Source organism: Eleutherodactylus coqui, chromosome 1, assembly GCF_035609145.1.
Source record: "Eleutherodactylus coqui strain aEleCoq1 chromosome 1, aEleCoq1.hap1, whole genome shotgun sequence".
NCBI lineage: Eukaryota > Metazoa > Chordata > Amphibia > Anura > Eleutherodactylidae > Eleutherodactylus > Eleutherodactylus coqui.
The window spans coordinates 454,460,837-454,481,732 of record NC_089837.1 but is presented as its reverse complement, the minus strand read 5'-3'; the positions used below and the strand labels follow the sequence as shown (position 1 = coordinate 454,481,732).

At 45.4% G+C, this 20,896-nt stretch overlaps 1 protein-coding gene across 2 annotated transcripts in view; it reads right to left on the bottom strand.

Moving 5' to 3' along the window:
* The window catches only part of LIMA1 (LIM domain and actin binding 1), a 51,399-nt gene extending 40,805 nt beyond the window's left edge, over positions 1-10,594 (bottom strand). For both annotated transcript variants that reach the window (XM_066583954.1, XM_066583963.1), the window contains exons 1-2: positions 10,453-10,594; positions 2,085-2,210 (exon numbers count right to left, since the gene is read on the bottom strand). In XM_066583954.1, the coding sequence (XP_066440051.1) occupies positions 2,085-2,200 (116 nt within the window). In that variant the 5' untranslated portion in view covers positions 2,201-2,210; positions 10,453-10,594. The remainder of the gene's footprint in view (positions 1-2,084; positions 2,211-10,452) is intronic.
* Positions 10,595-20,896: the final 10,302 nt, after the last annotated feature.

The following is a 20,896-nucleotide window of genomic DNA, read 5'->3' as shown; positions in this document are numbered from 1 at the left end:
CCAACTGTGCCACGCTAGTCTCCAGGTTCCTTGTGGTATTGTAACCAAGTCCTATTGGCTTCAATGGAGACATTTTGCAATACCACATACAGAAAGCACCATTGTTTCTTAGGTTTTTACTACATATAACCCATTTAATGGCCAATGTCATTCCTTAGGTCTACTTTAGAATAAGGTTGTCAGTCATCTCCAGGTTAAACTACGACAGTTTTTACCTGCACGTTATGAAGAGTACAATGAGTAACCTTAGTAGGAATGTCACAGAATAATTAACCATGATAAAGTTATCACCTCAGCAAGTAAAACAGTAATAAGGGTAAAATAAACACTGTGTATAGAGCAGCCGTACGGCCTCTAACATTGGAGAATCATTCTGTACTGGACAATAGGACCACAGGAGGCCTCGGAATTCATTAGGATTAAAATATAATAGTTTGTTTTAAATAAACATGCTGTTCTGCAGTTTAAATGCATTGTCCCTTAACCCCTTAGTGACCAAGCCTTATCTCCCCCCCCCCCCCCCCCATACCACTTTAAAAAATAAAATAGTAACTCCTTTATTTATCCATCGACGTCGCTGTATGAAGGCTTGTTTTTTTGCGGGACGAGTTGCATTTTTCAGTGGTGCCATTTAATGTACCACATAATGTACTGAACAACTTAAAAAAAATTCTAAGTGGAGAGAATTGGCGAGGGGGGGGGGGGGGGGGGGTGAAGAGTTGAGTCTATTTCTATGGTGCAGAAACTGCAATAAAAATAACTTTATTCTATGGGTCAGTCAGATTACTATGACACCAAACAGTTTTTTATTGTACTAGTATTTTTTTAAAGATTTTTCTTTTTTTAATTTTCTGCCATCATCTTCTGCACGCACCAACTTTTATTTGTCCGTTTACATAGTTGTGCAAGGGCTCATTTTTTGCGAGCGTTCTGTCACTTCTGTTGGTAACATTTTAGAACAAATACAATTTTTTGATTGCTTTTTATTGCATTTTTTCTTGGACAGGTTGACAAAATAAAAAAATAAAAAAATGATGAGCATGCTCTGAAGGCTTCATTCTATGTGGGCTGCTTTCTCATCTGCAGTGGGGGATTTGTTTACCCTGCTTAGTTTGGGGAACAGGAAAGGGGGAATACCTTGGCCAAATACATTCGTCTTATGACGGAACCCATTCGCTATAATCGGGTCTGTTGACTTAACTCTTAGCTGCCCAGCATGCAGCACTATTTTTTGTGGTATAGTGTCAGAACCTTTATTTTGAGGTTCCAGCGCAGATGTGAACCCAACCTAACCTGTCACATCATATATGGCTAAACAGGTTGGATGACTGAACGGTAGCGACAGATTTGTGCAATAGATTGTGCCTTCTACGTGCCAAACCAATCCTGCTTACCCTGCAATAATATCAATGTTCCTCTGTCACAATATAAATAGGTGCAGCTTCCTACAGACAGGGAAGGGTTAGCTCATATCTCAGGAGCAGCCTGACTAGTCTTCCCAGGAGTGTCAGAGGCAAGATGCTACCTGTCGGTGTATTAGAACATGGGATAAACTTCCCTCATCAGTAACAATCATATATACACAATACTACAAATAACACCCGTGTACAGATGTAGTTAGTCCACGATACTGAATGAATATCTGTAGAGTATACAGGTTGTGATCTCAAAGTCTAAGTCCAACATTAAAGAGTAAAACAAAGGTTGGAAGACAGAACGGTGTCAATCCTCATAAAAGAGAGAAATAACAGCGACCATATGGTGACTAGTTGTATAGGATCCGGATTTCAGCAGCTGTACGTAACAGAAGTAATCATTTTACGAATGTTATATTCATGACAGCTCAGTCCCTCTCGTCAATGAGAGCTAAAGAATTTTTTTAAATTGCGAGTCATTGACCCTTCTGAACCAACAGCGGGAACACTGATGAGTCCAAAGAAGTCCTGCAACATAGTTGTATACAGCCAAATAGCTGTAGAACTTCCACGTTTAATCAGTCTATTCCCCCCAGTCCACTGACTCCGCTAAAGGTTTTCATATAAGCAGTCCAAACAGAAGAGATCAGATAAGTCAGTAACACTTACTTGGAGAACCGTTCCATTATAGCAGAATTCTTCGCCTTTACAAGAGACAGCTCTCTCGCCGTTACTCGGAGGGACTGAGAGGCCCATTGACCCCTTTTAAACCCAGTAGCGTCCATGTTAAGAAACCTAGGGCGGAAAAAGATTATTAATCTTGCAGAACGAGTCAAAAAGTTACAAAGCAGAACCTTTTTTGCTGACTACCTTATGCAAGTTATTTATTTATAGGACAACAAGAGCCTGGAAGAGTCTTGCACAACGGACAGCGGGCAAGGATGGCACTGAGGCCAGACGTCATGACTTACATACAGTAATGGGGCACACAAAGCATGAAAAAAAATTAAAAGCAAATTATAGTTTTAGTATAAAGTATTCCATTAAGATTCTTATAACAAAGAAAAATAAAGTCTCAACACCAACCCAGTTTGTCAATCAGGAACTTTACATGTCACTTGCAGGTGTGACTGCTGTACTCCACCGTACACCAGTTACAGCAACAGGGGGTCAGCATAACTAAGAGGGGCTACAGAAGGGCACTTTAATATGGGGGGGGGGGGGGGGGGTTACTGTTAGGGGCATATATAGATGAGTCACGGGTGATCGTGGTGGTCTGGGCCCAGATAGAGAAGTAAAGCAAAAACAGAGAACACATCACCTGTTGTCACTGGAGGTAACCACACTGTAATCACTATTACTATATAGTACTGGTACCCCAACTCATAAGTGTTCAAAAAAGTTATATGTACTCTAAAATAGTATAATTCACTACATCAACTCTACAAAAAAAAAAAAGGGGGGGGGGGAGCGGTTTCACAGCTGTGTTAATGGGATAATAAAAGTGATGGCTCTCAGAATAAAGGTGTTCTATAGTGCAGAAGTAGGGGGTGGTGTGTGTGTGTAGAAACATTTGGTACCGCCATAATCAAACCATAACTTATATGCATGTTTTGTTTTACCACTCATTACCCAGGTTTGCTGACCTTCACCTGACTGTAGTGGACCTTCACAAAAACTGGTTGCGTACCCCTGTCATAGGAGATAGCTGCTGTTGCTCTACAACAGTGACCTTATACCCCCCTCAGAGTTAAAAAACACATGCATGCTCGGGCGGCAACTAAGTGTATAAGCAGCTTTAGGTTCTATTATTTAACAGGATCGGTCTGCGTGATGAACTTATTTAAATGGAAAGTTAATTACTTTTCCCCCCACCACTTTACACCCGATGTCATTAAGCAGCTCCTCACCCAATATTTTTAAATATCTGTCTACATAAAGGCAAGAGTCCGGCCATGCACAGTCTGCAGAGAAACAGCAATTTAAAGATATTCTTAGTACACAATTTGACCTTTATTGACATCGGTGTCACACATCTGACAGTATCCGGATGTACAGGATGGCCGGAAGACTACAGTGTCCTACTCTGGTCCAAAAAGGACTTGCAATCATTTGCATATTTCCCAGAGGAGCATGCATGGCCAGACACACGGTGCTAAGGAGAACCCATACCGATCCTAATACTCCCTAATAGTGGTCATGGAGCCTATAAGGACTCTTCTCATGCGGACATCAAAGAAGAGCTCCAACAGTAGAATTGAGTATGTAGAAACCCTAAACAGAGCAGAACATAGAAGGTTGAACCAGCTTCAGAGTTCCCACCGGGGATGGTAGATTAGCAAAAGATCATTGAGCAAACACTACAAGTCTATGGCCATCTTTAGATTGATCACCGATTACATACACCCACTAATTAATTTTATATATATATATATATATATATATATATATATATATATATATATATATATATATATATATATATATATATATATATATATATATATATATATATATATATATATGCACAGCATGTATTAATCACAGTGGCAAAAACCTGTGATATCACTCAGCAGTGCAAGTCAATCATGCTTCCTTTCATCAGTGCCAAGGCATGAACACGCCCTCCAATTCCCATAAAAGAAACTAATCTTGGAGAACTTCTGAGAAAGCCTGAGTAATACTTCACCACTTTCTAGAACATAAAGCCGGACAAGAGGGCAGATGTTCCAGTCTTAACTATAAGCGACCTAAATACATAAAGAAGCCATCAGATAAAAAAGCCACTAAACATAAAAGGTGAAACGTAACCAGCAGGGTTAAAAACCAGACAGACTAGTCACAGCCCAATGACCACAATAAGCTGTATGCGGGATCAGCGCCCTCATTCCTGCATGACTTGTCAGTGTGCAAGACAGACGTATCAAAATGTGGCTCCTATATAGACACAGTGGGAAAACGATACATTTACATAAACCCTTCAAAAGAGCAACTTTGTGCAGAACACAACATTTTCCTTCTTCCATTTAAAGGGATCCTAAAAGACACTGGTACAGTGAGAAGGAACACAAAGGAGCTCAGTAACTGGAGAAATGCTATGAGACCGGCCTGAGGGGCTTTTTGTATACAAAATAAAAGGGAACTGAAAATAGGAACAGGGATATAAACTTTCACCATTCAATGCCCTCCTCTCCACCTGCAAACAATTCCTAATAAAAAAGCAACACAAGGAGGACGAGTCCCAAAAGGGTCAGAAGAGATTTCCATTTTAACATAAAGGGGAAGCAAAATAAGTGCCTGACTTTTCAGATTAAGCTGTGATGTTTGTACATGAGGAATAACACTTTCTGGCCATTATATGAAATATCTCCTGCAGTGGGGAAAAAATGCATCAGATTCTCAGTTCTCTCAGGGCTGCTGGGAGGAGCCTGCTCCTGTGTTGTGTGCTATAGACTGTACAGAGAACTGCAGATGCTGCTCTGTCCGTAAGGGTACTTTTACAGTAAAAAAAAAATCTTATGCACTTAAACACCCACCTCAGCAATTCTGGCTCCTGCGCTCACACAGGAGGGATGGGTCAGTGAATGGAGGCGGAGAAGGCTGAGATCACTTCTGGTAGCCTCCATTCACAGTATACAGGCAGGCGTTCAGATGAACTGTCCGCTTACACAGGTCAATTGTCTTTTATATCTGCACAAACTGAAAGATGAACGATTATTTATCATTCAGTTGCTTACAACATCTACACTGAATCATTCAGATTTTCATGATCCAGCGAGAAGCTAAACTATACTCGTCCAGTGTAAATGGGCCTCACCACAGCAGTACTGAGCCATGTAGATGTGATTTTAGTAGCCAACAGTAAGCAGTCACTATCAGCAGAAAGTAGTGTTTGAGTCTCTCTCTTCCTCCGACTATTTCCACTTCCTTTCTTGCTGTTGGGCCTTCTCCCAGACCCCATTTACACTGACAGATCGCTCAAACTACAGTTTGAATGACAGTTTTAGGCGATTATCTTTGCATAGTCTATAGTAGCTAAGTAACTACTAAAGAGCTATGCAGACGGAGCGAGACACCGTTATCGCTTGGCAAATACAGCTGTTCTGCATAAGCAAACAGCTGTATTGTTCTCAGCGATTACAGCTCATGTCCTGCTGTGAGCTACCAGTGGGACACGAGCTGTAAGAATCTTATCAGCGCTGTCGACTGATAACAGCCTGCACCGCTGCTAAGAGTTCATCACTCAATTCAAGAAAACTAGAATTGAACGAACTCGCACGTGAAAACTGCACAATGTCTGTGCATTTAGACCCAACGATTCTCGCTCAAAAGACTGCCTTGAGCGAGAATCGTTGGGTCTAAATGGGCCTTAAAGGGGTTGTCCCGCGAAAGCAAGTGGGGTTATACACTTCTGTATGGCCATATTAATGCACTTTGTAATGTACATCGTGCATTAATTATGAGCCATACAGAAGTTATTCACTTACCTGCTCCGTTGCTAGCGTCCGTCTCCATGGTGCCGTCTAATTTCAGCGTCTAATCGCCCGATTAGACGCGCTTGCGCAGTCCGGTCTTCTCCCTGGTGAATGAGGCCGCTCGTGCCGGAGAGCTGGTCCTCGTAGCTCCGCCCCGTCACGTGTGCCGATTCCAGCCAATCAGGAGGCTGGAATCGGCAATGGACCGCACAGAGCCCACGGTGCACCATGGGAGAAGACCCGCGGTGCATCGTGGGTGAAGATCCCGGCGGCCATCTTGCTAAGGTAAGGAAGAAGTCGCCGCAGCGCGGGGATTCGGGTAAGTACTAAACAGTTTGTTTTTTTTTAAACCCATGCATTGGGTTTGTCTCGCGCCGAACGGGGGGCCTATTGAAAAAAAAAAAAACCCGTTTCGGCGCGGGACAACCCCTTTAAGACAAAATTGGAACAAGCATGCAACCAACTGACAGAGCATATCATTTGCTTGGCATGCATTTACACTGAACTGACAGATTGGATTATTTGTTAGATCATAACTGCACCTCTAGTCACTTTTCTGCCACTACTTTCTATTAAGCAAGTCGTTACGTATCATGTAAGAGGGCCCTAACACATTTCACAGCATTAGGATAAAAGGAGACCCCCTAATAGCAAGAACTTTAGAGGGGTTTTTCAACACAAACTCAAACCTGGAGTAAATAGTTTTCTTGTTATCTCAGGGGTTTGAAAATGTTGTGACCATTAGTCCCATTGAAGTAAATGGACTCAGCATGCACTACCAGCCTGGAGAATTACACAATTTACTGATCTGACTGCTGCCAGCAGAAGGACAGCTCTGTACAGTAAGCAGCCAGGGGAAAAAGCTAATCCCCTGGGTGTCCCAAGTGGCAGACCCCTGCCAATCTGCTATTAATGACCTATCCTGAGCAAAGGTCAACAATAGGAACTGGGAAACTTTAAAGGGGTTGTCCCACGGCAGCAAGTGGGTCTATACACTTCTGTATGGCCATAATAATGCACTTTGTAATGTACATTGTGCATTAATTATGAGCCATACAGAAGTTATAAAAAGTTTTATACTTACCTGCTCCGCTGCTGGCGTCCTCGTCTCCATGGTTGCCGTCTAAAATGGCCTAATGGCCAAATTAGACGCGCTTGCGCAGTCCAGGTCTTCTCCTGTTCTCTATGGGGCTCCGTGTAGCTCCGCCCCGTCACGTGCCGATTCCAGCCAATCAGGAGGCTGGAATCGGCAATGGACCGCACAGAAGAGCTGCGGTCCACGGAGGTAGAGGATCCCGGCGGCCATCTTCACCGGTAAGTATAGAAGTCACCGGAGCACGGGGATTCAGGTAAGCGCTGTGCTGTTCTTTTTTTCAGTCCCTGCATCGGGGTTGTCTCGCGCCGAACGGGGGGGGGGGGGGTTTGAAAAAAAAAAAACCCGTTTCGGCGCGGGACAACCCCTTTAAGTAGGAATTCCATACAAGTTTACAGGCAGAGAGGAGAGCAGAGGGCAGGGTAGTAGAGGAGGAGGGGATACAGGGCGGTGCAGCACTGTGGAGAGCTTTATGGATAAGTGATTATTGGCACAAGGTGGAGGCATTGGTGTGGCAGCTGGACAAGGGGAGCCTGGCAGTTGCATTGAAGATGGATTAGAGAGTTTAGTGAGGGGAAGATTGATAAGCAGCAGTACTCTAGCAGAGAGTGAATCGGGGCAACAATAAAGAATTTTAGATGTACCCACAGTAAGAAATGTGTGGATTATGGAGACGATCTTAAGTTTCAGGTGCCATGAGCATACAAGGGAATGAAAAAGCAGGGTCAAACATAATCCCAATACAACGGGCGTGCGTCCTAGGAGTTATAACCCCACACAGATGGAAGTAGCAGGAGTTTTCATTTTTTTAAATCTCTGCCACACATCTGACTGAGCCGTGTGGACCATCCGCAGTACAGATGTCCCGGCAGAAGAAAGGTCCATGAGGATGCCACCTCCGCATGCCCACACAGGTAAGCAGTGTCCTCGCCTGCAGGCAGGTTGGGATTCTGCTGCGGGCGCCCGCCTGTGGACATGAGGCCGAAGCAGTATCCTTAAGGCCGCCTGCAGACGAGCGGGTCGGATCCGGCGGCGAGAATTCTCGCCGCGGGACCCGACCCGAGAGCCTGCAGTGACGAGCGCGTACTCACCGGCACCTGGCGGCCCCGGCTCTTTCATGTGCCGGCTGCCGCGCAGCCGGCGCATGCGCAGACCGGAGCCGGCAGCCGGGTGAGTGCGAGCCCCGCACAAAAATAGGACAAGCCGCGGTTTGTTGCGGCCGTCTGCATAGGAGTGCGTATTGTAATGCACTCCTATGCAGACTTTCAGTGGCGGAAATCCCGCGGGAAGTACCGCCGCGGGATTTCCGCCCGTCTGCAGGCGGCCTAAGGCTAAAAAGCAAAGCCTACTGAGGAGTTTGTAGTCTACGGTGTCAAAAGCGGCAGAGCGATCCAGAAGAATCAGTAGAGAGGTCACTGTTCTATTTCGGCCCAATTCAGACTGCATTATTGACGCCGTCCCGGGATCCCATCATGGTATCCATTTATAATTCCTATAACTGCCCCGTTGGATGATGGGGCCTTAGTTGTCAGATTTTACACTTTTGTAGGAGCAATTTATTAAGAAATCCAGACTGTAAGGGGTCAAGAAGAAGGTTGTCAGGGAGATGGGCTACTCTCGCCTAATAAGCTAAGTGTTCCATGAGTTTGGAGATGAAGAGGAGATTAGAGACGGGTCGGTAGTTGGCAGCACAAGACGAGGCAGGAGACGGCTTCATTAGTAATGGGATATAACTGCATGTTAAAAGCAGGAAGGAAAGATAGAAGAAAGATGTTAAATATTGTAGTGAGGCGACTGATGACAGCCGGAGAGCGAGATGGAAGGAGGTGTGAGGAAATGTGGTCACTAATGCAGGTAGCAGAGGGAGAAGTAGTGAGGAGGCTGATGATGACTACTGCTCTCCTGCACACGTGTTCTCTATATGTTCACACTATGGATGGTCGATGGGATCTCAGGGCTTCACATCACAACGTTTGCCTTCTGGGCAGTAAATAATGAAGAGGTGATGAGTAAAATATTCATAAGTCGTCTCCACATCCAGGGCATTAAAGGATCAGACTCTGCAGCGTCTTAGAGGAAGACTCCTCTAAGACTCGCAGCTACCTGAGAGCTGTACTAATGACGCAGGAGCAGGAAGACTCGGGTTACCGCGTACATCCCACCTGCTGTCAGGACCGCTGCGAGGGCTCTACGGGGCGCCGCACACCAGAGGTGGGAGTTACCATAGACCATTTACTGCTACACGGACCATCTGAGCAGATATCATGTAGAAGTCATGCAGATCACATCTATGGAGCGAGGAAACCTGCATGTGAAAGCGGATACGGGGCGGAGCTGCGGCGGCAGAACAGCCTTACATCTATAGGACAGACAGGACAACATACGCCGGCTGCTGCCACGGCTCCGGTAACAGATACACGAAGGCCGCTCGCTCACAAGCCGTGGGGAAAACAATGCTTTTTTTAATGCAGAGTTTTAACTACATAATTTGCACACCAACAGCGCACGCAAAGCAAACCCATGTCATCACTGTCCCCTCCCGGTTGCAGAGTAAGCGGTGTTAATAGCGCTGTACACCGCTTTTTTTTTTTTTTTTTTTTTATATATAAACGCACCCTCCTCGTTACAATGGGCGATGCAGGGGGTCAACGTGCTGCGACGCCCGAAATAGGACATATAGCGGGCATTTTAGTACGCGTTATAAACGCTCCGCAGGGGGGGAAAAAGCCCGCCTGAGAAGCCCCATTGAGACGGAGACTTAATACAGCGTTGTTAGCGGGCGTCAAAACCCATATGAGATCTCATCAGCAAGACGTACCCTTAGGGCTCCTTCCCTATGAACAAGGTAGATTTGCGCACATATGATGGGGGGGGGGGGGGGGGGGGGGGGGGCGCACACGCAACTTAATGTACTTTTTGCACACGCAAGGGGCGCAGAACCCACCCCCTTGATTCAAAAGGCCATTAAGCTTAATGAGGTCCAGATGTGCGTTATTCTTCACACATTTGCGCACTTCCCATATGGGGACCGGTGATTGGGGGGGGAAAAAAAACAAAAAAAAACACAACGCATTTTTCCCTGCAAACACAAAGAATGTTGAACAAACCATTGAAATCAAATCGTTCTATTCTCTGCATTTGGCACACAGGTGTTGCACGCACAAGCGCGCCCGCCTGAAGGAGCCCTGATGTGCCAGGCCGGCTCTGCCAGCCGTGCCCCTATTAGGTGAGTCACTCTTCTAAATGCCACATAACTGCTTTTTTTTATTGCCTCGAAAATTGCAAAAAATTAGAAGTCTGCGCCTCACTAGCAGGTGATTCCCGGCACTAATACCGGCTAATGATAGGGAGCATCTGAGGTCCGCACAACGGGGAGACTACAAGTCCCAGGACGCCCAACAGCAACAGGCTGCAAATACTGACGTAAAGGTCCATCCCGCCGTGACCCGCACACAATGGCGGAGCTCACCTGACAGCGCCGGCTCTCCGTGCTCAGTCCTGCTGATGTGCAGCCGCCGCTCCCGGTTGTGTGCTCGTCACCGTGGCCGCCGCACCTGCTGCAGACCCGCACCTCACACCTGCTGCCCGCCCACAGCACGTCAGCGGCCGGGCCTGACAGCGACTGATATACAGCCAGCACAGCGCCACCTAGTGGAGGGCACTCCAGTAGAGCGCTCGTCGTCACGGGGAGGCGGGAAGGGAGGTCGTGAGGTAAAAAGTGCAGCTGGGAAGTCGTGTGCCGCCCCATATACCGATGAGATACGGGGGGCCGCGGCCTTCTGGCCGCTGGGACCATCAATGGAGGCTATTGTTTCCTGTTATCAGACATTCCTGGCTGGGGTCACTGACGGGAAATCGAATCAAATCCTCCCTATATCACCTACCTAGTGTCACCTACCTGCAGGCCTCCAAAAACATAACAGGAGAGCCGCATGTTACACAAATATGTGCATCACATCACTTCTAATGATCGCCAACGGTGAACGCAGCCGCGACACAACAGTCACTGAGAATCCAAGCCGGTTGGACTTTGGTTAAAAGTCGCGGTCTGAACGTCGTACGGGAAAAAAGAGACCGGGCGCGACTTTTCAGAGCGGCGATTTGGCACTTGGGACGGAATGAATATTACGCAGTGAATAGACGCCATTGATTTCAGAGGGGCCATTCACATTAGCGTATTTTGCACGCGCACTTCATCTGCGCCAAAGAAAAAAATATGCATCACGCTCTCGTTTCCTGCGAGTTTACCCACAAAAATAGCACATATTGAACAAATTAACCTAATAGCACATTTCAGTCAACAGGAGCATGGCTGCGTGTTTTTTTTTTTGCGTACACGCAAAAGTACAGTAAAACCCACACAAATATGCGCCATTTACCCGTGTGACACTAAGGGGGCATTTACGTAGGTTTCATGTGAGTGCGATATCTGTGCAAGATACTTAGACCGATATCTCACATGTACAAAGATCAGATTTTTATGCGAGTCTGACGCGTGTTGCCGCCACGTGAAAACCGCCCATGAGTCCCAACGGGAGCAAAGAAAAAAAATCACATATAATAAACTCGCATTTAAATGCAAATGTGACGCGATTTTTTTTAAAGGGAAGAATGGGCGATATCGCCCCAAAATCGAACGTGCTGCAACGGTTCGTTACTCGTGCGATTCCTGTGCATCTCGCAACACACAGAAATCGCCCCGGAAAATCGCCGATATAAATATATATTCTTAAACACAAAACTCTTAATTTCAAGTGGTGCATGAGGGCCTCTTCAGACGGCCGTGTTTTCGGATCATTTTGCGGGTGCGAAATGGTTTCATGTTTACTAGCGTAATTGTCACGCGATATTACTACACGCCAGAAAAAATAGGCCTGGCCGTATCTGTCTCGCAGTTTTTAGCCGTGCGATAACACGAAGTTTGAACATTGACAGGTTTATGTGCAAATACACTCCGTAGTGGCAGCCATATTTGTGCATGCGCCCGTCTGAAGAAGCCCAAATGTTGGCTAACTTCACATGGGTGTGTGTGATATCGGGCCGTGAATCACAGCCTGATACCGCGCTCACCAGCATGCAATTTCGCAGCGGAAGCGGTGTATTAAAAACGTCTCGCATCACTTCGGGGAAGAGGATCGCGGTGTTTCTCCTATTGTTTTCAATGGGGAAACCTCGCATTGAACTATCACACGGTGCGATGCTGCCGCCGGCCCCATTACAAACAATTAGCGATGCGAGGACACGCCTAAACATAGGACATGCCGCGATTTGTTTCCTGCATTGCTCATGTGTAGGACCCCATTCAAAACAACGGGCGATCACATTACTATATGTAAATACATGAGGGAACAATACAAGGATCTCTCCCATGATCTGTTTATACCCAGGACTGCGACGGTAACAAGAGGGCATCCTCTACGTCTAGAAGAAAGCAGGTTTCATCACCAACTTAGAAGGGGATTCTTTACTGTAAGAGCAGTGAGACTCTGGAACTCTCTGCCTGAGGATGTGGTGATGGCAAAATCCATAGAGAAGTTTAAGAGGGGACTACACGTCTTTCTAGAACGCTATGATATTAGAGGATATGGACATTAGGTGGCCAGTGGGGTTGTTGATCTCAAATGTTGACCCAGGGATTACTCTGGCTGCCACTATGGAGTCAGGAAGGAACCTTTTTCCTCCAAATGAGCTAAATTGACTCTTTTTTTTTTTGCTTTCGTCTGGACCAACAGGTGTGGGGTGAGGAGGGGGGTTGAAACAGGCTGAGCTAGATGGACATTGTCTTGATTCAGCCTAACATACTATGTTACTATGTTTGTGTGAGATTTGTAGGTCTCACAATGCACAAATCTTGGGTGATTTTCTCGGCCGTGTGACAATGGCCTCAGGCCACATTCACACGGGCAACAAAATTGTGCAATTTTCTCACAATACGACAACACTATAAATCACATGTATGTGAAGCTGATGCTTCCCAATGGGTTCCTTCACATTAGCGATGTTTTGTAGGCTGCTACATTGCAAGGGAAAAAGTTTGCAGCATGCTGAATATTGCTGCGATTTGCTGTTTTTTGTAGCCCATGTTTCCGTATGGAGCCTTCCTTTCTATTGCATCGCATCCCCTTTAAGCACGACAACGATCCAAAACATGACCTCCAAATCGCCAAAAGAATGGCTTTGCCAGAAGAAGATCTAAGTTTTGGAATCACCCAGCCAGAGTCCAGACCTGAATCCCATTGAAGATCTGTGGGTTGATCTGAAGAGGGCGCTACACACAAGATGCCCTCAGAGGCGAGACCCCCACCAATCAGCAAGCTATCTGCTATCCTGAGCATAGGGGATAACTTGCTATTTTGATACAACCCCTTCAAGTAATAATAGTAATTAGAGATGAGCGAGCGTACTCGGAAAAGCACTACTCGCTCGAGTAATTTGCTTTATCCGAGTATCGCTGTGCTCGGGTCTGAAGATTCGGGTGCCGCTGCGGCTGACAGGTGAGTCGCAGCGGGGAGCAGGGGAGAGCGGGTGGGAGAGAGGGAGAGAAAGATCTTACCTCCGTTCCTCCCCGCTCTCCCCTGCAGCTCCGTGCCGGCACCCGAATCTTCAGACCCGAGCACAGCGATACTCGGATAAAGCAAATTACTCGAGCGAGTAGTGCTTTTCCAAGTACGCTCGCTCATCTCTAATAGTAATCATCTGGAGGCGAGTACATTTTCTGCAGATCACTGTATATATGAGGCCAACCAGGTGCTATCCTTATGAAAGAATAATGTATTTGACTCTATGCCAATAATTAGATAAAGTGATTTAAAGTTTAATGAGGGGGGGAATGCTTTGTTAGCGTTTTTTTCTCTACATTGACTCCAATGGTAGAACAATTCTCGGGTCCAGCATGAAGTGCTTATAATTACCATGCACAATGGCTGCTGCTTGTGAGGTCGGCATATAACAATGGTCTTACTGGCACTTATTGTGTACAGTCAGGATATAAGTAGTGATAAAGAATCATTAGCTCACTCGCGCAAAAGTCAACATTGACTTACATATTGTATGTCCAAGAGACTTGTATTTACCTGTATTTATCTGCAGCATTCAGGCTGTTCTGGAAAAGTCTCAATCCCTAGCATAGCTGAAAACTACATAGGCCAAGACAGTCACAGTCTAAAGTTGGGCGCCTCTAACAGAGCCCGTTCCTCTGTCATTCTAAATCAGTGCTGATCGACTTAATAGCATATTAGTTGGCACGAGTCCTGCTATTCACACGCGATAGCTGCTACAATTGTTCGTCCCCATACAGATGGCGTTCCACTGCAACACAGCCTACTATTTACATAAAACACCAAATTAGCCGATGGCATATTCATGTAACCTTTTTCAAACATTAATGTTACATTTTAATGTTACTGTTGCTTTAACAAAATGGTCCTTCAGCTGGGTAAGTTAGTGGGGAGTTGTTGAAGAGAAGCAGCTCGTACAGCCATAAGGCCTCCTTCACACGGGCTACAATGCTACAAATCACATGTATGTGAAGCCCATGCTTTCCTATGGGCTACTTCACACAAGCGATGTTTTGTAGCATGCAATAACCCGACACAAAAACCTCACGGGTCCAGCGATATGCCCGTGACACGCGAGGTTTGTAGCCCATGGTTCCCTATGGAGCCTTTCTCCCTGTTACATTGCGTTTTCGTGCGGTTCGATGCAACTTTGACAGTAGGAAATCCTACTGTCAAAGCTATAATCTAAGCCCTGGCTGCAGAAAAAACTAAAAAAAGGCATACATCACCTTAGAAGCACTTCTCCCCGGGTCCCAGCAATGCTTCTCTTTTTCATCTTTTGGCCGGGGATTGAAAAATCCCCGCCTCCTGGAAGCGCTGGCTGTGATTGGCTGACACTTAGCCAATCACAGCAAGTGCTTGATGAATGGCAGTGATTGAATCAATCACAGCCATTCATCGAGCACTGGCTGTGATTGGCTAAGCGTCAGTGAATCACAGCCAGCGCTTCCATCAGCCAGGGATTTTTCAATCCCCGGCCAGAAGATGATCAGTGCCAGGTCCCAGGGAGAAGCTGCTGTGGCACCCCAGACAGCGTGGGAGAGGTGATATATACTTTTCTTTCCTTTTTCTTCTTCAGTTTCAGCTTATTATCAGGGTAGGGCTTATATTTCAAGCCCCTCCACCCGGGAGGTGGTGAGTTCTACGTCAATGGAAGTCTTCAAACAAAGGTTGGACAGACATCTGTCTGGGATAATTTAGTGAATCCTGCACAGAGCAGGGGGTTGGACCAGATGACCCTGGAGGTCTCTTCCAACTCTACCATTATATGATTCTAGTTATACTGCATCAGCAGTGTGTCTGCCAGGCAAAGATTTCAAAGCAGATTGGAGTTTCGACATGTGCTGTTCAAGCTCTTTGGAAAAAAGCACAATGAAGTGGGCAACGTTGAGAACTGTAAAGGCAGTGGTTGGCCAAGGAAACTTAGTGTGGGAGATGAAAGAAACATCATGCTTACTTCCTTTCACAATTGGAAGATGTCCAGCAGTGCCATCAGCTCAGAACTGACAGAATCCAGTGGGACCGAGGTACGCCCATCTACTGTTGAGAGAAGTCTGGCCAGAAGTGGTCTTCATGAAAGAATTGAGGCCAAAAGCCATACCTTCAATGTAGAAACAAGGCCAAATGACTCAACTATGCACAAAAACATAAGAACTGGGGTGCAGAAAAATGGCAGCAGGTGTTCTGGACTGGTGAGTGAAAATCTGAAATATTTGGCTGTAACAGAAGGTGTTAGCAGGTCCCCCACCCGCTACCCCACATCCCCCCACTCACCCCCGCCCCCCCCCCCCCCAGCACGCTCGGACAAGGCTCACTCGAGTAACTGACTTATCCGAGCATTCTTGCTCATCTCTACTGTTAACCATACTGTCCATCGCTACCCACGAGATATGAGTATATAGTAACAGAGAAGGTTTAAGACCAGGCAAGTAATTGACAGAGAAAGTAGTGATTCAGTTACCTGTTTGCCATACGTAATTGCAGGTTAAAGCACATGTCGGGACCTGGAGTGACCTACATATTAATTTGGCAACAAATGTGGAATTCTACATTAATTAGCCTTCTCAGAAATAAATGATATGAGAGAATGCTAAAGCAATCTGAAGAGCTTTTGTTCACATTACGTAATTATCCTTTAGGGAATGAATCTGAACTGACGTGACTGACATATGATAGATGCAGCATTACATGGCTATGTAATACCCGGGTGAGCCAAGCAAAGGGCTTTTTACTTTAGCTAATTGAGGATGACCCGTCTGTGATTTTCATAGGCACTATTAGCGCACATGGACAGGTGTTTTCTTCTTGAGATGGCACAATACTTTTTGTACTGGTTTGACTAAAAGGAGAGCAAACCTCTCCTTAAAATGCTGGGCTTATATAGGGCAGCATAGTCTGATGACAGATACTAAATGCCATTTTACTTGGGCTGATGATCATGCCCAAATGCTTGCCTGCCTGATCAGCCCGTCTGAATGTAACATTAGCAGGGTTCGCTGGTCATTCCAGCTGGGCAGCAGGCATACAGATGGTTAGGCTCTACCCCTTGGCCAAGTAGGTACACAGTCTCTCAACTCTATCCATGGACGAGATATTCGGCTTCCAGGATGTGTAAACAGTCCTTAAAAGGATTCTCTGGGACTTCTACTATTGATGACCTATCCTCAGGATAGGTCATCGATAGTTGATCGGCAGAGTCCATTACTCAGAATCCCCACTGATCAGCTGGTCCCTGGGCCTGCTGTCAGTGTGGACAGTGCTGGAAGCAGACAGTGCTATCCTTACTGCAGTGGCCCGGTTTGGTACTGTAGGCACAACTCCTGTTAAATTTGTTAGGTGCTGTGTCTGTATTACCAAACTGGGCTAGTGCTGTCAATGAGACTGAGGATTAGTTCATTTATGGGGATCCCAATCGGCAGACCCCCGTTAATCAACTGTGGATGACCTGCCTTAAGGATAGGCTATCAATAGTAAACGTCCTGGACAACCCCTTCAATATATGGATCACTTTCACACCAGGTCTGTGTGGAGCCAAGCCTTTACTTGTAGATTTTGGACATGCTTGATTCTGCAGCGCCTTTTCTGTTCTCACCACCTCCCGTGGCAGCCTGTTTCACTCATTGATCACCCTCACTGTCTGAAAGTTTTTTATGAAAATCTAATTTGTGTCTCCTCCCTTTCAGTTTCATCTCATTGCTTCTAGTTGTTCATTGTGCATTTGGAAATAGGGCTGATCCCTCTGGACTGTGAGAGCCCTTCAGATCTTTGAAGGCAGCTATGAAGTCTCCTCTCAGCCTTCTTTTTTGCAAGCTAAACATTCCTAGATCCTTTAACCGTTCCTTATATGACATAATTTGCAGATCGCTCACCGTCCTGGTAACTCTTCCCTGAAGTTGCTATAGTTTGTCGATGTCTTTGTTCAATTGGGGTGCCCAGAACTGGACACAGTATTCCAGATGAGGTCTGACTAAGGAAGAGTAGAGGGGAATAATTACCTCATGTGATCTAGACTTTACGTTTCTCTTAATACATCTTACAATTGTGTTTGCCATTTTTGCTGCTGCATCATCCCATTGACTCATGTTCAGTCTGTAATCTATTAGTATAACCTAGTCTTTTTCACATGTGCTGCTGCTTAGCCTAATTCCTCCCATTCTGCATTGCCCAGATGTAAGACTCTGCATTTCTCCCTGTTAAATACCATTCTGTTAGTCGCCACCCACTATTCAAGCTTGTCTAGATCTTTTTGAATTCTCTCTCTCTTCTCTAGTGTTAGGCATCCCTCCTAGCTTTGTGTTGTTGGCAAATTTGATCAGTTTCCCCTTAATTATCTCATCTGTTTCATTTATAGAAGTGTTAGAACAACAATTGGCCCAGCACAGAGCGTTGTGGTACTCCACTTCAGACATTCTTCTAGTTGGATATGCATGCATTTATGACCACACTTTGAGTACGATAACTCAGTTGAGAATCCACCGAACAGTTGCATTGTCGATCCCATGTTTGCTCATTTTTTCAATAAGGATGGTATGAGATACTTTGGCAAATGCTTTACTAAAGTCAAGATATACTTTATCTACTATATTTCTTTAATGAACCTAGTCTTTGAATCGGTCATAGAAGGAAGTTAGATTAGTCTGGCATGACTTGTTTGTTACAAACCCATGCTGACTCTGGTTAATTACTCCATTCTCATCCAAGTACTTGCATACATGCTGTTTAAGATCTTTCCCGGTATATAAGTCAGGCTCACAGTTCTGTAGTTTCCTGGGTTCACCTTCTTCCCTTTTTGGAATCTTCTGGGACTTTTCCAATCTTTTGGGACTTCTCTTGTTCTCCAGAAATTTTCAATGATTGCGGCTAGTGGTTCAGCAATTACCTCTGCTGCTTCTTTCAGTATCCTAGGATGTAATTCATCTGGACCTGGACACTTGAATTAATTTAAGTTAACTTAGTTCCCTCACCATATCTCTTCATTTAGATAGCTTGTGTGATGACCAGCGGGTGTGGACCCACTGTGCCAACTAACTGGTTTGACCTTGGGCTAGACCTAGGGCATTATCCCGATGGCTCCCTGGTAACACCCTTTAACCCCTGTACAGGGATCCGTCCTTTGCAGTGAGGAACCGAACAGGCCACTATCTCCCGCAATAGTCCCAGTGTAGTTGGCAGCTGACCCACGGGAGTCGGCGACACTGGTGCAATGCACCACAAGATAGGCCGAAGTACACAGTCAGGATACGGTCCACTGGCGGTGTACAAGCGAGGTCTGGGTCACAAGTCTAAAGGTCGGGGCAAATAGAGTTCAAGCAAAATCCAAATAACAGGTCCAAGGGTCAATGTATGGGAATCAGAAACACAATACTTTCGCTGCGAGCAGGAACAAACGCCAGCACACAGGCAAAGGAGGAAAGATCCATAGCTCAGCTAAATAGAGAGTTAATAGCTGATTACCCTGCAGCTGAGCTGAGAGCATTGAAGAGGATTAACTCCAGCAGTGCTGATGGAAAATGGAAGTTAGAGTCCATTCATGCAGGAGGAGTGGAGCAACGCCCACATCTGCTGGGAATAGCAAGAGGGCAGCAGACATAGGTAGCTGGCCTAACAGCCTGCAATCTTTAATTTCCCCTATAGCACAGGGAAGATCAGCTGATGTTACATTTACTTTATGAGAGAAAACAAATACAAAATAGGAATTTAACAGTTCAGCCTTGCTCCTGTGAATGCTCATTCACCTGACAATTGGGCTACTGAAAGGAGGAATGATCAACCGATAAATGAGCAAATGCTTATGAGCAAAAGCTGATCATGTCGTTTAGGAAAGCATAAAATGTTTGCATGTAGGTTGCACATCTTCCCGTGTAAACAGAGATATGTGCATCAAATCAATGGCAGCTGTATGGGGGATGAACAATTGTGTTAATAATAAGTCATCCCCACAGAGCAGATAATCTGTCCCTGTACACGGAGGGAATGAGCACTGTCTGCCCATGTGAAAGGACTCATGTAAGTGAAATGGAAAGTATGAAGAAGATTACTAAACTAGTGTTGCTGTTGTCCCCTGAGGAGGGAGTACGGACATGTCTGAACGTGATGTTATTTGTCATATGTGTCACAGTCAACAAAAAGGTGAAAGCTCGTGGAGTCTGATCAATTCTTGTATGGGCGAATGTTAGATGCTCATAAGCTGTGATAGAAACTAACAAGTCTGAAATGTTTGTTTAACTGCATGAATGTTTTTAGGACATGAAACGAGACTACTGTCTGCCCATGAGTCACTTATGACGTTTTTTTGGATGCCTATCTGGGAATGTTGCTTGTTTGTGTTCGTGGCTGATTAGAACAATTCAATTAACATTCATATGAACTGAACATGTGAAATAAGCAACTTTTGAAGCACGGAAAGTATAAAGCTGCATATACACATAAGAATACAATTTGGCCCAAGCAAAAAAAAGAAGTTGCAAAAACCTTCTTGTGTTTCCTAAAAAATGCTGTGTGAAGCCACCCAAAGCTCTTGTTTATACATAAGTAGGCAGAATTGTATGGTGTACCAGATATGCATGTAATAAATGGCTTGTTCGAAAGCCAGCAATAAGAGAAATAAATACATGATTATTAGAGATGAGCGAGCATACTTGCTAAGGACAATTGCTCGATCGAGCATTGTCCTTAGCGAGTATCTCCCCGCTCAGGAGCAAAGGTTCGGGTGCCGGAGCGGGTGACAGGTGAGTTGCGGCAGTGAGCAGGGGGGAGAGAGGGAGAGAGAGATCTCCCCTCCGTTCCTCCCCGCTCTCCCCCGCCCGCCGCCGGCAGCCGAATCTTTGCTCCCGAGCGGGCAAGTACTCGCTAAGGGCAATGCTTGATCGAGCAATTGCCCTTAGCGAGTATGCTTGCTCATCTCTAATGGTTATTACAAATGATATTCCCAATTTGAAGCACTCATACTTCTTGTTTAATGACACTCAGATACGTAAATTTGATATCGATGGAAATACAAACTCAAAATGTTTCATTTAGCAGAACTGTCTAACAGTAAGATGTCCTTGTTGCGCATAGCAACCAATCACAGCACAGCTTTCATTTCTCAAGTTGCTACTGTAAAATGAACGCTAAGCTATGATTGGTTGCTATGGGCAACAAGTAATTTCTTACTCTTAGTAAGTTTGCTAAATGAGTCCTCAAAAGTTTTATTCTGCCATAGTGGTCGCAAGAGGGATATGAGACAATATAGCCAGCAACGAAGACTTTTATTAGTGTGCAACGTCATTTTCAAACAGTGCTTGATGAAGATCCAATTTTAAGGAAAAAGGCTGCATCTGTAAGCAAAAATCATCCAGTCGTCAACCAATAAGC